The 15,541-nt window shown below is 39.9% G+C and overlaps 1 protein-coding gene across 1 annotated transcript in view; it reads left to right on the top strand.

Annotated features, from left to right (window-relative positions):
* LOC138060257 (hexosaminidase D-like) overlaps window positions 1-13,967 on the top strand; it is a 23,042-nt gene extending 9,075 nt beyond the window's left edge. Inside the window, exons 11-18 of the mRNA XM_068905994.1 lie at window positions 2,355-2,423; window positions 3,993-4,052; window positions 4,679-4,811; window positions 5,234-5,316; window positions 5,905-5,992; window positions 9,378-9,476; window positions 12,267-12,353; window positions 12,897-13,967. Of these exons, the coding sequence (XP_068762095.1) occupies window positions 2,355-2,423; window positions 3,993-4,052; window positions 4,679-4,811; window positions 5,234-5,316; window positions 5,905-5,992; window positions 9,378-9,476; window positions 12,267-12,353; window positions 12,897-13,071 (794 nt within the window). The 3' untranslated portion in view covers window positions 13,072-13,967. The remainder of the gene's footprint in view (window positions 1-2,354; window positions 2,424-3,992; window positions 4,053-4,678; window positions 4,812-5,233; window positions 5,317-5,904; window positions 5,993-9,377; window positions 9,477-12,266; window positions 12,354-12,896) is intronic.
* The last annotated feature ends 1,574 nt before the right edge of the window (window positions 13,968-15,541 follow it).

The following is a 15,541-nucleotide window of genomic DNA, read 5'->3' as shown; positions in this document are numbered from 1 at the left end:
CCTTAAATAACAAACACTTATCCGGAATTGTGAGTAGACTCCCTTTTTCAATTAAGCAATAAGGGAAGACAGATTCTGCGAATTGAAGAAGTCATTCCAGATTCTTGCGGCTATCCGTCGTACCTAGATGTAGGGAAAGGCCGCCGATAGCCATGTGTTTTTTGGAGTGGTTAGGGAGATTAAAATGACGAGCGACTGGCTTAGATGCATCTTTGCCTTTCTTCTCAACATGCATCGCGAAGTTGTTCGCGGACTCGGTCGCCTAGTCGTCTACCTGTCTCTCCAATGTATAATTAATTACATAACGTACAGGTTCTGCAATAAATGACATTTGCGGAGGTACATGTGAAACGATCGGTGATCTTAACAGATAGCTTAGGTCCCGATATTTTGCTAGTATTAAGAGTGGAAGGACAAGTTTTGCTTCGTGAGCGCTCGCATTTGAAATTGCGGGGTTGTTCGTTAGTTTTGAGTGCGCTTCTAACTAAAAAGTTGCCTTGGTTTTTGTCGCGTTTGAATAAAATTAGTGGAGGTTGCAAAAAGATTCTACTAGTCTTGGGATCATTTTGGAGTAATTTAAAGTTTAAAATGATACTTTTGACTGCGTGATTATGAGGATGGAAAATGAGAGTGAATGGAATTCTGTCATTCTTATCCTTTTGTGACGTTTGTAGTGCCATCATCGTGCCCAACAATTTTATCGGCAGTCAGCACCAGTCAGATCATTTAGAAATTGTAGAACATAAGCCAATGAATGAGGAGGCGATTTGAATTGAAATGAATTAGGTTTTGTTATAAACAAGTGAAAATTGTCACGTACAATTTTCTGGTGGGGCCGGGTAAAGTCACCCTGCTAGCAGAGCCTTTCTTTTGCTTGCTCCATTTTGGCGTTCTCGAGAAAGGCTCTGCATGAATCGAGTAAGATCTTTTTTGAATATGCGCTGCATGTTGCCAGGATACAGTCTCGAGCCCAAGCCTAATATGCCACAGATCTCGCGGCCATCTTACTTTTTCATGCCAGCGGGCTCAATTATAACCATCGGTTTTGTCACTAAACGGACGCTCGCACTGGAAAAACCGGTTTGACGAGAGAAAACAAGATTGACTAGTCCAGAAGTTCGGGATGCGGCAACTTCAAAGAGTTGACGCTATTCGGGCAGAGCCTACTTTTCTCCTCCTCAGTAAAGAAAAAGACAAAAGGAGGCTCTGCTCGCAGGGTGGGTAAAGTTCGAGGGTTAGTTAGCCAATGAATTTATCTTCACGGGTGAAAACGTGGGGAAGATCATGGAAAAGTGTTTTTGATCAGAGGAAAATGTAGAAAATACGCCAATGAGTAAGGAGGCATTTGAAATTCAATTAATGTTTGTTGAAAACAAATGAGAATGTTACGCACAATGTTTTTCGGGTGGTAGGATTACCGGATATCGAGTGGAACGAAAACACCAAACTTCCCTTCCGGTCACCCACACCGTAGCATAGTTGTTCACAGTTAAAACTTTTTACTTTAATCGGCATTGATTCCAATCAAAACCAGTACACCGAGGCTTGATAAGTTCTATAATGGTATTTAAAACATTTAATACTTTTTCTTAATACCAGGTGAATTATAAAATTATGTGATTAGCCCGAAGGGCGTGTTACCGAGTCATACGATACCCGGCTGTTTCCCCGTTAGTCTGTTTCGGAGTCTTCTGTGGTTTAATGGTCATTGCGATTGCCTCTGAATGAGGAGATACCGAGTTCAAATCCTAATTGGGCTGCGTCTACGAGGCAAAAAAATCTTACACATACGTAGCAAAATCGTGCTCCCTTCCCCCCCCCCCAAAAGTCCAAAGTCCAAAAATGGAGCCGAAAACTATATTTTGTTCTTCGAATTCAAACAAAGTAATAAATACAATAGTAATAGCCATGGTTAGTCAAGTTATAATTAATAGCATTTAAGCTAAAAAAAATCATAAAAAACAACTAACTTCGACGAATCTCTCTTTTCTCAAATGTCACCAGTGTCCCTTTCCTGGCAAAAGAGGTCAATCACAGAAAAATTGCGCCATCCAGGGCGTGCGCTTGATTTGAAAACAAAAGATTTGATTGGTTCTGACCAAACCCTATTGTTTATTGTTTATTAGCCAGTCATGGTTTAGATGTGTAATTTCGATGTGTAATTTGCATTGGTATTACACTTTTTGCACTGGTGTATTACACTCTTTGCACTGTGTTACACTTGAACTGCACTGCTCTCAGCCAACCAGAATCGAGTAATTTTGTCATGTATATTATTAATCAGTTTAACCGTCAAATTTGCAAGTGCACCTAGGGGGTCAAACCAATATTACAGTTGTTGCTGTTTCTTTCAGTTGTTGGTAAGTTGGCGGAGCCCATGATTTGGTATTACCGCATCGACCTAAAGAGACATTTCCCAAGAGGTAACTGTTACTCAATTATAAAAATAATCTTCGATGCAAAATCAAAGTACCATACACCGTCTCTATAGTTGTTAAGTTATCGGTAGATAATAAATCATGGCGTACGGATTGCCGAAAGGAAAACGCTGGTGCCCCTCTGTTCATCGAAATTACGTATTTAGTATCTGGACGGGTCACTGTCTGGGAAAACCACGTGCTGTACTCCGAGTCAGGCTGGTGTTGTGGTTATATCATCCACGCATCTCTAAGTTTCAGTGGATCTTAACTGAGTTGAGGGATTTTCTCTGGGTCTTCTGGTCCTCCTACTCGTCAAATCGATTCCAATGTCATTACAACTGGGTCTTGTTTTGCATGCACCGTATTGTGGCTTCCAAAGGCGCCTTATGTATGCTTTCGTCCCGATCTCATCAAGTCATGCCTACGCAAATTCAGTCCCTAAGACTCAGTGTTGCAAAAGGCGAGTGGCAGGGTCATCATTCAATGTACATATGAGCATGGTTATTGGAAACTATGTACAAACAAGGAGCCAAAAGCAATTTGTCGCACGAAAGAGATATACTCTTTCATTACAAGAGGAATTTCGCCCGGTGTGAAGGAATCCGGAATCCAGCAAATGAAATGCTTTGGAATACGGAATCTAGAGTGTGGAATCCGGAATCCATTGTATGGAATCCTGAATCCACAGATTTCGACGGAATCCAGGATCCATTTCGATGGAAAAAATGAGTTTGGAATCCGGAAACCACAACTCAAGATCCGGGATCCACTATTCCGAATCCCGAAACCACGGGCTGGGATCTGGAATCCGAGAACCACTTTGATTCCTTTGCATACGGTGATTAGTTACACCTAAAGTGAAGGTATGATCTTCGCAGTTATGAAAAATTCAGGACTTCAACGGGGTTTGAACTCGTGACCTCGAGATACCGGTGCGACGCTCTAACCAACTAAGCTATGAAGCCACTGACGATGGGAGCTGGTCATTTGTTGGTTCTAATGTTCCCGCACCGCTATCGCTGGGCATGGATTCAAAACCCGTTGAAGTCCTGAAGTTTTCAGGCTTAAAGTCTCCGCAATTGCTGTAATTGAATTCATAACTGCGAGGATCATAGCTTCACTTGATTTCATATCCGCAATTCAATATATGATTCATTTCATTCGTTTATGTATACCTTTAAGACCTGTCTAGAAATGACCGTAAATGTTTAAATTAGCACTTAAATTTCAATTCTATTTAGTGACAAGGCGGGTGTGTGGGGAGTGTGCCCTAAATCAAAGGAGATTGTTTTTGTCTTCTTTCACTGCTTTGGTTGCCCAAATATTACACTGAGTTTATTATCAAACAACAACAAACAAACAAAAAACAGCGTTTAGAGGTCTTTAGAGGCGGTGACGCTTACTAGTGGCCTCAGGCGTACACCAGTGGGCAAGCTAATTTGAAGCTAAGCGCCAAGATATATTTTTTACTAAAATTAGAAACTGATCATTGCATTTAGTTTTTACTAATTTCTCGCCACGTGTAAGCTAGGGCAATCCAGCAATGTTTTGCCAACCGGGATTTACTTTCAGATATGTATCATCGTTACATGGCGGCGTTTCCTAGAATATGGACTGCAAGCGCATTTAAAGGTAAGGTTCTCTAGTAGACATTCACATGATAATATAGACTCAGCTATCACGGATAAAAAAGATAGTTGAAAGTCACTAGGGCTAACATGGTAGAAATTTCTTCTCGTGTCAAAAACATGGAGCAAAAGTGAATCAGAATGTGGCATACACAAAGGTAATCCGTCGAAGTTAGGATAGCGCTGGCCCATCGCAGGGTTACGTACCCCGTAAAACTTTGTCTTGGTGGGTACTCAAATAACGTTTCATGGGAGAGTCAATCTTGAAATGGAAAATTTGGGGAATCATCCACCATATTACGGCGCCTCTTCCAAGATTCAGAATTAAGGGAAAAGTTAGAGTAATTGCATTGATGAGTTCATGGGCGACTAAGGAATCCGGCAATATTCTCTTTACTTTTGATCAGTTAGTTTTATTAAGAATTTTTAACTTAAATACAAAAAAACAAAGAAAAGAAAGTATACTGATTTGGAAAACTTACTTCTTATTTAATCTAAAGTTCGTTTTCCATCTGGGTCTTCTTCAATTCCATTTAGACTTTTTTGTCTGCGTCTGAGTCTTCTTTGTGTCACTGACTGGTTTGAATGGATCCACAAGCGTCATGGAAACACTACCATCTCATTTCTTAGGTTCCACAGGTCCAAACAGTGATTTTGTGAAAATATCCAAGCACATCTCGAATAACTTGCAGTGGGTGGAGATAATGAATAAGATGTCAAAGACGAACGAAGTGCTGGGAATTGCATTGACGGGCTGGAGCAGGTAAGAGCTTCTGAATATGGCCTTGATGGAGTCTGAAAGCTCTCTTTTTGAAAATTGATCCTTATGGTTATTTAAATTGGACTCTGCATCAATTCCGGAACATTCGTTGGAGGATCCATTGTTCATTCTCAACAGCTGGCCATGGAGCCGGGCATGGGCTCTCATCCTCAACGCGAAAGACCTAAAGACCTGTGAACTATTTAAGGCAGTTGCAGTTTAATTTTCACCACAGCCAGCTAAGTCACGGTTAGTAAAAGCAAAGATGAACGTACATTTATGGTTAAAAACTTTCGAACGGTCAAGAAGATAATAGCTTTCAGGATCAAAAGGTCCGAAAGGTAAGCTTACAAGCAGGTGACATCATCATGATAACAAGTGACCGGCTGGTAATATTTTATCATACGATTTATTGCTTATAATAGGTATGACCATTATGGGACATTGTGTGAATTGTTACCGGCTGGAATTCCATCACTAGTTTTCTGTTTGAAGGCTGTGAATGAACGTAAGTCAACACTGGTAAAATTTTTTATCCATAAAGAATTGACCATCCCTACAAGGTAGAACTGTATTGAGATCAAGCATTTTAGATTGTTTTGGGTGTCGTTGCATGTTTTTGGTTGATTTGGTGTATTAACTTTCATCAAAACCTGTCAAAACAACTGAAAAAGGTTAGTTTGCACGCAACCACTGGTATTTTGGCGCATGTAGCCTCCGACTAACTTCCTTCAACTTGTCAACGAGGCCGCGAAGACTCGTACAAACTAGTTACTATGTTCCGACGAAAGCCATTGTGAATTGTCAGCCGCTTTACCTAAACGGGTCGAGGGGATTGCGACAATTGATGCTTTTGCACAGCCTTAATGATACCATTCATGCTTTTTTGTTGTTATTCTTCTTTTAATCGTAATGGATCCATATATAAGCAAAACCAGTTATTACGTGAGGTCATAGGGGACCTCAATGATTTGTCATTGAATTATAGTTATTTTTTCCTTTATGAGGTATTAACAGTGAGTCTTGGTTAATTCGATTGACTATCGTTATCTGATTTTGCTTTGAAGTTTTCTGAAAACTTGTCGCCCTTTTGCAGACCAAATGAATGAGGTATTAGGAGGTGAAATCGCCACACAGCTTGGTTTCACTGGCAGGATTGATGTGGAGGGAACCGAATATTATGAGTATGTTTATATCTATAGATCTTTCTGTTCGTTTTGAGACCCTTTCTTTAAGGGAAATTCCACTTCCAATTTTAATGCGCATTTGCCGTTCGCAATCCCGATGAGCCGACACTCTTACTTCTTTCCTTTTGTATTCAGTTGAATACTGGAGGGCGTGCGGGAAAGTCTGGATTCTACTCTAATCTGAACCTGATCGAATGTTTTCGCAATTTGACAATGATTTCCATTTTTGCTGTGACCAAAATGCTGCCAAAGCGGAAAAACCATAGTTAAATCATCTGTAGACCTCAGTCTTTTCGTAAATTTCATAATGATTCCCACTACTTGTTGGGTATTGGCTCAGCCAATCAGTGATACCCGGAGTGGATGACCAACATGTTCAAGTTTATTGTTTCAAGTTTATTGGTCTTTTCTCACGTAACCAACGGATATTGTATGAAAAAAATAGGGTTTAGTTTAATTTTAAAATCAAAATGGCGTCGCAGGTTTCTCGCGACCATGCCGTCACGTGAAAACGAATCATAGCCCGCAATAATTCAGCGGATGTTTTGGAATCATCGTCGTGCTTTGCAAGCTCTTTTCTAAGAAAGCCGAGAAGGGCTTTCCGACTTCCAACCTCCGAGTTCCCACTTCCGGCTTCCAACTTAAGGACGTTCGCGCCCAAAACGTTCCCACGTACAGAGTTTTTTAAAACTTGCCACGCAGAAAGGTAATGATCTACTTTTGCCAAAAAGGCAAAAAAAAAAATTGGGGGTCACCGTGCTCGTTTTCGATATCATGAGGTGCACTTTTAGAAGCTTGCGTTATTTTAAGACGATCTTTGCTTACAACTGTCAGCAATAAAAAAGCTACATTAGTGAAATTTAATTAGATCAGGTAAACGTACTCAATTCAACATAACTAATACAACTAAACAAACTTTTGCAGCTGATGTCTTTTTCTGAGGTAATATAGACCTTGAAAAACGATACATATTAGTCTAAGAAAGAAAACTTCGGTCGCACGAGAGCATAAAAGGCGAAATATTTGTAACTTCTCACGTACAGATTTTTTTTGTTTTTTGTTAAAATAGACAAAATCAGAAAAGGAAGTGATCTACGGAAAGAAAAATGGGTGTCACCGAGCATTCAAGAGAGTAAAATCGCTGCGAAGTTCTCAAAGCGATTGTTTTTTTTGCGTGTTTTTTTTGCGTGACATTTCCGAGAAGACCTGGGTCCACAGCTATCCCATAATGCCACATGCTTTCACGTTCCATTCTTGTGGAAAATGTTTGCACCTTTAGCATCGTGTTTACCTTCGTGGTCTGCGATGCATGACGTATGCGTGACATGCGTGAAAAAATGCGCAGTAGCAATGGGCTTGCAGAGCTACCTTAATTTTTCGAAAATTTAAGGTAGCCCTGAATTGGCTCCCAAGAATTTTTTTTAACTTTGCAGATAGTCCTATCTCAAATTGCTAATTACTATTTTACAATAAAAAATGGGGGTCACCGAGTTCGTTTTAACGATATAAGCAAGTAAAGACGAAATATAGGGTGTTTTTGGTGAGCTTTCATGTTGCCATGGCAACCTTTTACGTCAAAATATTGAGCGCATTTTGTTAAGTAATAATTAGTGTTTGGTATGGTACCATAAGATTTCTTTTACGTGATACAGTTTTGTAGTGACAACCCTTCTAATAAAAAGGTCCTCAAAAGTAGTGAAACTGGTTCCAGCCACCTTAAGACTTTTTTTGTTGTTGGGTGTCATGCCTAAGCTAATTAATTCAGTTAACATGCCTGGGAATAAAAGTTCTGCAAATGTGCTATAGGTCCTGATCTACTCCAAATGACAGCCAAAGGAGGCTTTTCTTCAAATATGCGTGGAAGAATTGTCATAGGAAAAAAAATCTTTATCCTATTGGATAAGAAATAATACAAAGACTTTTTTTTTTTGCTGATCGTATTTTTGCTGCAAAGGAGACAAGTTAACTACACATATTATTGTCGCAACTCTGTTTATTTCTAGTTAATCAGTTCCAAAGTTTATTAAGCTTATATTGTATAAAAATTGGCGTATTCAGAAAAGCTGCAACGTTTCATTAACTCCGGCTTAAGAATTCTGCGACAAGATTGGCATCCATATCACTCTTGCTGTTAAAGGTGATACCACAAATTTTCTCTTCCGCCGTAATACGATGAAGACGATAAGGAGGTAATGTGAGGAATTGTTTATGCATGTTCTTTAATACAATTAACGTACGCGAAATCCCAAGTGTTTGGACTCGTCTCCGTAAACCAACACCGAAATCGATCGATACAAACAACTTTCATCCCCATTGACAACCAGAGGTATGTATTCTTCATTTTCATAAGAGGTGCACGGTAAACGTTTAGATTCTTTCTTCGCGAACAGAAAAAGCAGGTTCAGCGTCTCGAATTTTCTGACATTCAAGCAAAAAACGTTTCCCATCCACACCCCGCTGCTAATCGCGGGTGTAGAAGTTGGTCGGAATCAACCGCCATTTTGAACTTGCCTATTTTGGCCACGCGCTCTCCGAGAAGAAAAGCCTTAAATAACAATGACCACAACCAGGTTTTCTGAGCCCGCGAGACTGAGCACCCCCAGCAAACCATTGTTTTAACGAAAAACGCTGGTCAGCAACCTGGTTCTGGTCATTGCTGTCTAAGGTCTTCCCTCGGAGAATCTTCCCGATCCGCTCGACCAGTGACGTCACGTTTGACTCACGTGAGGTCGACTGGGAACGGGCCTTCTTCCTTTCCAGCAGACAATCGGGAGCCATGTAAGAGGGGGTTCCAGTGATCGTTGTGCTGATTTTAGCTTGCTCAAACCCATATCACATAGTTTGGTGATGTGCGTGTCTTTGGCTACCAAATCTTCCTATAAATCGAACCCAAGTCGAATAACTGTCCACTGGCTCAGTCACCTCTGTCTGCACATGGACAGCTTTCCTGAAAGCGTGTCCATAGACACATTATCGTGAAAGTATGGAACATTTAGAAGCTTCAGACCGGCGTTCGTTAGCAGTTCCAAATGTATCGTGCTTACGAAGCCAAAAAATACGGCAAATAAAGAGTTTTCGCATACAAAACCTCTATTAAAAAATGCTCCCCAAAATGCGCCATTGCAAGCGTGTTTCGTTACAACGTGTTCCAAAAAACCCCGTAATTTACTTACTTCCTCACCCATGGAAAATGAGGAAGCCTGGTGTCTAGACTCTAAAGTTGGAAGTTGAAAGTTGGAAGTCGGAAGTTGGAAGTTGAAAGTTGGAAATTAGAAGTCGGAAGGCCCTTCTCAGCTTTCGTACTTTTCTCTTTTCGTTTTGCAAGTTGTATCATTCAACCAGGATCCCTTAAATAGCAACAGCATTGTTTTACACCCTACAGCGACAAGAAGAAATACGGTGATTTTCCAGGACATAAAATCTACGAGCTTACTTTTAAGCTGAAAGACATTCATCATTCACTCAGGCTGGTTCATAGCACGTAAGTAGTATACAGCTCGCGGGTTCCCTTTTTCGATGATGTACCTTACATACAATTTTACAAACTAGACGCTTGGCGAGCGTACACTGGGTTGCCTGTGGTAAGTGCAGCGTTCCAGCCAATTTTTTTCAAGTCGGGGGTCATTAAGACCATTTAAGGGGTCACCCAGAAGTCATACCAGCAGAGGCCCTTTAGCTCGTACGTTCATACGACGAAACAGATCTTTTTCTGAGGTTAAAAACCTGGCTACCGGCCTATTAATTAATCATTTGTCACAAAGAAGAAATTCCTGTCATCACGCAGTCAAAAGCATCATTCTTAGTAATTTTAAATTACTCCAAAATGATCCCGAGACTGGTAGAATCTTTTCGCAACCTCCACTTATTTCATTCAAACGCGACAAAAACGTAGGCAACTTTTTAGTTAGAAGCGCGCTCAAAACCAACGAGCAACCTGGCACTTTCAAATGCGCGCGCTCACGATGCAGAACTTGTCTTTTCATTGTTAACACTAGCAAGATATCGGGACCTAAGCGATCTGATAAGATCACCGATCGTTTCACATGTACCTCCGCAAATGTCATTTATTGCATAACCTGTACGTTATGCAATAAATTATACATTGGTGAGACAGGTAGACGACTAGGTGACCGATTCCGCGAACACCTTCGCGATGTTGAGAAGAATGACAAGGATGCATCTAAGCCAGTCGCTCGCCATTTTAATCTGCCTAACCACTCCAAAAAACACATGGCTATCTGCGGCCTTTCCCTACATCTAGGTACGACGGAAAGCCGCAAGAATCTGGAACAAAAATTCATCTTTCAAATCGGCACCCTTAATCCTCACGGTATTAACGAACGCTTTTCATTTAACTAATATATTCCTACTTTTCACGTTGCCATGTTACCACCAATAGCGTAGCTCCTACTCTACTATAAAAACTACACGTAACCCATAATCCCTCGATTCGCTCTGACGAAGGGCTAACGCTCGAAACGTCAGCTTTTAGAATCTCTGTACGGTGGTCAATTTACATTATCAACTCCGTTGATAAACCAAATTTTTTTAGAAAAAATAGACATGCACAGGAGCCCATGACACGCATTGCTTACCTGTGGTAGTGAAGTAACACAGCGCTTTATCAGCATATTGTCCACTGAGCTGCGTTTTGTCTTCCAGGAGATTCAATTTGTCTTTACGTAGCTCTAACAGTGCACGATACTGTTTTGGTATTGTATATCATTGTAGTGCAATGGCAGAAGTCTTAGGTAAATAGCCCCCTGAGAAGACATGTGGTTACTAGCAAAGTACTGAACCCAGAAAGATTGAAGAAAATAAAAGGGAATCGAGAAACATTGGCGTCTGGGCTGACATGTTGATCATTTTCAAGTTCCCGCACAACTTCTTTTCATCACAAGTTTAAGCGCGCACTCTGAGCATCTGACAGCTTTGTAATACAAAAATTCACTTAAGTTAACCTTATCCGGCGGGGTTAGTATCTGGATGGGTGACCTAAAAAATATACCACTTCGTATGACAGAAGCATTGGACCGAAAATTATATTTTAACGCTAACAAATGCGAACTAAGCAGGGTACAGATTTTGTTAGCTTGCTTTATGCAAAACAAATATTGATGCAAAAGTAAAGAAGTATTGATACACAGTTTTTAGGAAGAGCAAAAGGAAGTTTTCAGGACGGTCGATCGAGAATAAAATAATTTGCCATCAGCAATAAAATTTACGACATGAAAACAACATTAATTTTGAACTGCGAATATAAAAAGTTACGATCAGCGACAAACATTCTGGGGGATTTCTGCTACGTTCAATTTTGTTATGGCTATCGACAAATGGATGAATGGGAATGGGGAATGGGGAATGAGGAACGGGGAACGGGGAACGGGGAATCTTTAAAAGCGGGAATCTTCAAAATGGGGAATCTTTAAAACGGGGAATCTTTGAAAGCGAGAATCTTTAAAACGGGAAAAAAAAAAAAGAAATAAATAAATTCTTTCCCTTTTTAGTATGCAGTTAGCCTGCGAATACAGCCTCCTCTCCTCGCACCCCGTCACTGGGTGATTTCACGCGTCCCAAGTGTCGGGGAGTGAGGAGAGGCGACTGTATTCGCAGGCAGGGTATTCTGAAGGGAAACTAAAACAAATAGACCCTTTTAACGGTTTCTTTAAGCAGGCGAAGGAGCTATATCTTGGTTAATTTTCAACAAATCCCTTTCAAACTGGTCAATTTTACTAAATTTAAGGCGCTTTGACTAAAAATAGTAATGAATAAAATTATAGGACTGTAAAAGTATAATATATATGATGTAATGGCATGGTGGGAAATACAGAGTTGAAGTAAGTAAGTAAACTTTATTTAAACACGGAAAATCATCAGTTAAGCTAAAAAAGTAAAAAAAAAACGCTTTACAACTGTCTTACATGATTGCCGTGTGGGAATCCAATAGGTCAGATATTTGCTTGATTGTGCGTTTGAACTGCCCAATAGAGTCAAAATTGTTCCACAAACAGGCCCCGCTATAACAAAAACTTCGTTTCAAATAATAAGTATTTGGCTTGGGTAGAGTAAGTTTACCTTCTAAGTTTCTCAAGTTATATTCAGCATCTCGTTGACGGAAAAGGCGTTGAAGGTATTCCGGGGCAAGATCGTGAATTGTTTTACACATAATTAGTGCTTTCTATTTTTTACGCGTGTGAATGCTATTTGTGTTTGAAGCTCTGGACCACAAAACTTATTACTGATTTGCTTTTATCTGTTTTACTTTCTCTAGTGAGAAGGGCTGGATGCTAAGGCGACAGCTACAGGAAAAACACCTTAGCTATTTCCGACTGCGTTTTGCTCACATGAAAAGCATCCAGTAAGTTCTTCGTCTTTTTTTACTCGTTGTGAACATGTTCAACTGCTGTCTAGGTAGCTGTTTAAGTGATGGGATACCTTAGGGCCACTCCTCTGAGTTATGCTTTTGGAAAACAAAACAAAAAACCGACGTCAGGAACTTTAAATAATCATTTTACTAGCAACATCTTTCTGTGTAATAGAAACGAGGGAATCAAGGAATGGACCTTCTATCCCAATGGGGGCTACAAATGGAATTTTTTAGTGCAAAAGACCTTATTCGGCTACCATTGTAGCATACTTTTGTTTGCTTGCAAATTAGCCCTTGTTGCTTCGTTTAAGGTGAAATATTCTTTTGAATTTTTTTTAATTTCAAGTTTGAGAACGAGGCCAAAAAGAATAATTTGAAGGCAAACAAACGAATACTAAAATGGCGGCCATTTTGGAATAGGGTGTATTTACAATGTAACTTGTCATGAGCACAGATAAACTTCCGGCTTGCATAGTTCGGTTAATCACATGACCATCTTTCTGAATCTAATTTTCCTAAATTATTTTTGTTTAGAGCCATGGCCTCCTACCAAGATTTAAGACAGGAAGCGGAAAAATTGTTGTCAGAAATATACAGCAATAACACAGTTCAAGAATGGCTAAGTGACAAGATAGATGACAGAATAACAGACGCCCAAATTCAAAGAAGACGGATAGAAAATATTGAGAGCATATTCGATCCAAGATAGCATACGTTTGTCTTAGGATCCTATTAAAATATTTTTTCTTCGCTATAAAGTGTTTATTTTTATTCTTGTACGACATTTCACTCCCCGCCACTTTGCTCTCTTAACAGGGGATTATAAGGTTACTGAAGAGTTTGCCATGACTGTTCTTTTATCTCGCTGTAAACTCACAGTGGATTGCCATTTCCGAGAGAACAGTTACGACAACCATCTCAGGGACTGTTGCTCATACCTCCTATCAGTTGTCTCCATATTATAGCTCGTGGTGATCGATCCGTATTGTAGGATGATTCCTTGAATTGTCGTTTTTGTTCATGTATAGACTTTTCCACTTCTGAACACCCTACGACCTCGTCGGTCGTTAGTGCTTTTTTCCATGCACCCTGGCTGCATTGCAGGGGAGTTCAAGACGCCATCGATAATACGATGATTACAAATTCTGGTGGCCTGCCGCCGGCTCTTGTCTTGTGCAGCACTGATCGCTTGTGCAGCACTGATCACTGATCACTGATCAGGCTTCTCTACGCAATTGTAAAAAATGCGTTCATAACTGCGAAGATCATAGCTTCACTTGATTTCATACCCGCAGTTCATATATGATTCACTTCATATACCATTTCATCATTGATTCATTCCTCACTGGACCATTAGAACCCACAAATGACCAGCTCCCAACGTCAGTGGCTTCATAGCTCAGTTGGTTAGAGCGTCACACCGGAATCGCGAGGTCACGGGCTCAAACCCAGTTGAAGTCGAGAATTTTTCAGGCTTCTCGACGCAATTGTAAAAATTGCGTTCATAACTGCGAAGATCATAGCTTCACTTGATCAATTCTTTAGTTGCAGCCTTCAGCTCCGTTCTTCTTAGCCACATCAGTAAAGGTCTTCAGTTGGTCAGCATCTGCTCCAGGTATTCATCTCCTGTTATTTGTTCATTTCTTTCTTTTCCTAGATTGAAGAAGAAGAAGAAGAGATACCTTCATTTAACGAGGGTAAAACACTTTGAGAAAGAGCTGATAAACTAGTGGCCCTCATTATACTATTCATAAAATCTACTAAATAAAATTATTAAATGACTGAAAAGTAAAATAGAGATGACTTAAGAAATGTAGAAATGGTCAAGTCCTTAGCATGATTTCTTAAGATGATTAATTTACATATTCAGTTCTTAAAAAGCTTCACATTCTGACTAGATCTAATATTAATAGATCAGAAGAGAGCTTATTCCACTCTTTCACTATCGCGACTGCAAAGATTGCTTTAGTTTCACAAGCTCTAGAAAGATGCTTGCCTCTTGTGAGTCCTGGCTAGGAATTCTCTGCGTGTTAATTTCCCCTTCAAACTATGCATGCAGCTTTTTAAATACTCGGGCTTTTCAGGGGATACACCCCAGGATAAATTTCGGCTTCGATTTTTATTTTTTTCAGTCACAAATCGTACTCAAACTTGTAAGGCCCATGCGTGAAGTTAACCAAAGCACATGTGTGGTATGGTTGTGCAATGGCTGATATTTTAATAATAAATAATAATAATAATAATAATAATAATAATAATAATAATTATAATAATAACAAATAAAACATATATAGCGCATGCTCCATCTGAATATGTACTCAAGCGCTTTACAAAGTTATTAGATTGTGAAAAATATAAATTTGATTGTAGAGTCTTTGTTGTTTTTGTATGACAAGATCTTGAATGTAAGCTGAAGAAGTCCGTGCAAGGCCTTGAACGTAGTTAATAAAATCTTTAATTCAATTCGGTAGACAATAGGAAGCCAGTGCAAGTCAAACAAGATATGTGATATGTGAGAGTAACTCGGTGCGCCAACGACAAAACGGTCTGAAGCATTTTGGACTCTTTGAAGCTGTTTAAGTCTAGATTCTGGTAATCCAAATAATAGACTATTGTAGTAATCCAGGCGACAGCTGACAAAAGCATGCACAAGTGATACAGCAGCAGACTGGGATAGGTACTTGCGTATACGCCTGAGATTGTGGAGGCAAAACTATTCAGCACTTCAAATCTTTGCAAAGTGGTGCTTCATGTTGAATTGATAATCAAGCCAGACTCCCAAATAGCGCACAAAATGTACACGATTCAATTGACACATCACCGACATCAAGCTGTTTATCTTGGATCTTATTTAACTGATGCCGTGTTTCAATGACTATGATCTCAGTTTTAATCGGCGTTGAGCAACAACTTGTCACTGGTCATCCAATGTAGAGTTGCGTTGATGCATAATTCGATAGCCTGGAAAGCCTCTATCATTTTGTAGTGCATGCGCGAATTTTAAACGAACGAAAATGGCGTCCTCAAAAGTAAGCTAATGCGCTCAAACCACACCGGTTGACCCACACTAAAAGATGTTGAGCAGAACGAGTCGTTCCGCGAACTTTACGAGAGATCACTTTACGAGAGAACATTTACGAGTGAACATAACAACAACGATGAGAATGACATTAAGATTT

The sequence above is a fragment of the Montipora capricornis genome, chromosome 8 (assembly GCF_036669925.1).
Source record: "Montipora capricornis isolate CH-2021 chromosome 8, ASM3666992v2, whole genome shotgun sequence".
NCBI classification, from domain to species: domain Eukaryota; kingdom Metazoa; phylum Cnidaria; class Anthozoa; order Scleractinia; family Acroporidae; genus Montipora; species Montipora capricornis.
This window is presented reverse-complemented; position numbering and strand designations above follow the sequence as displayed.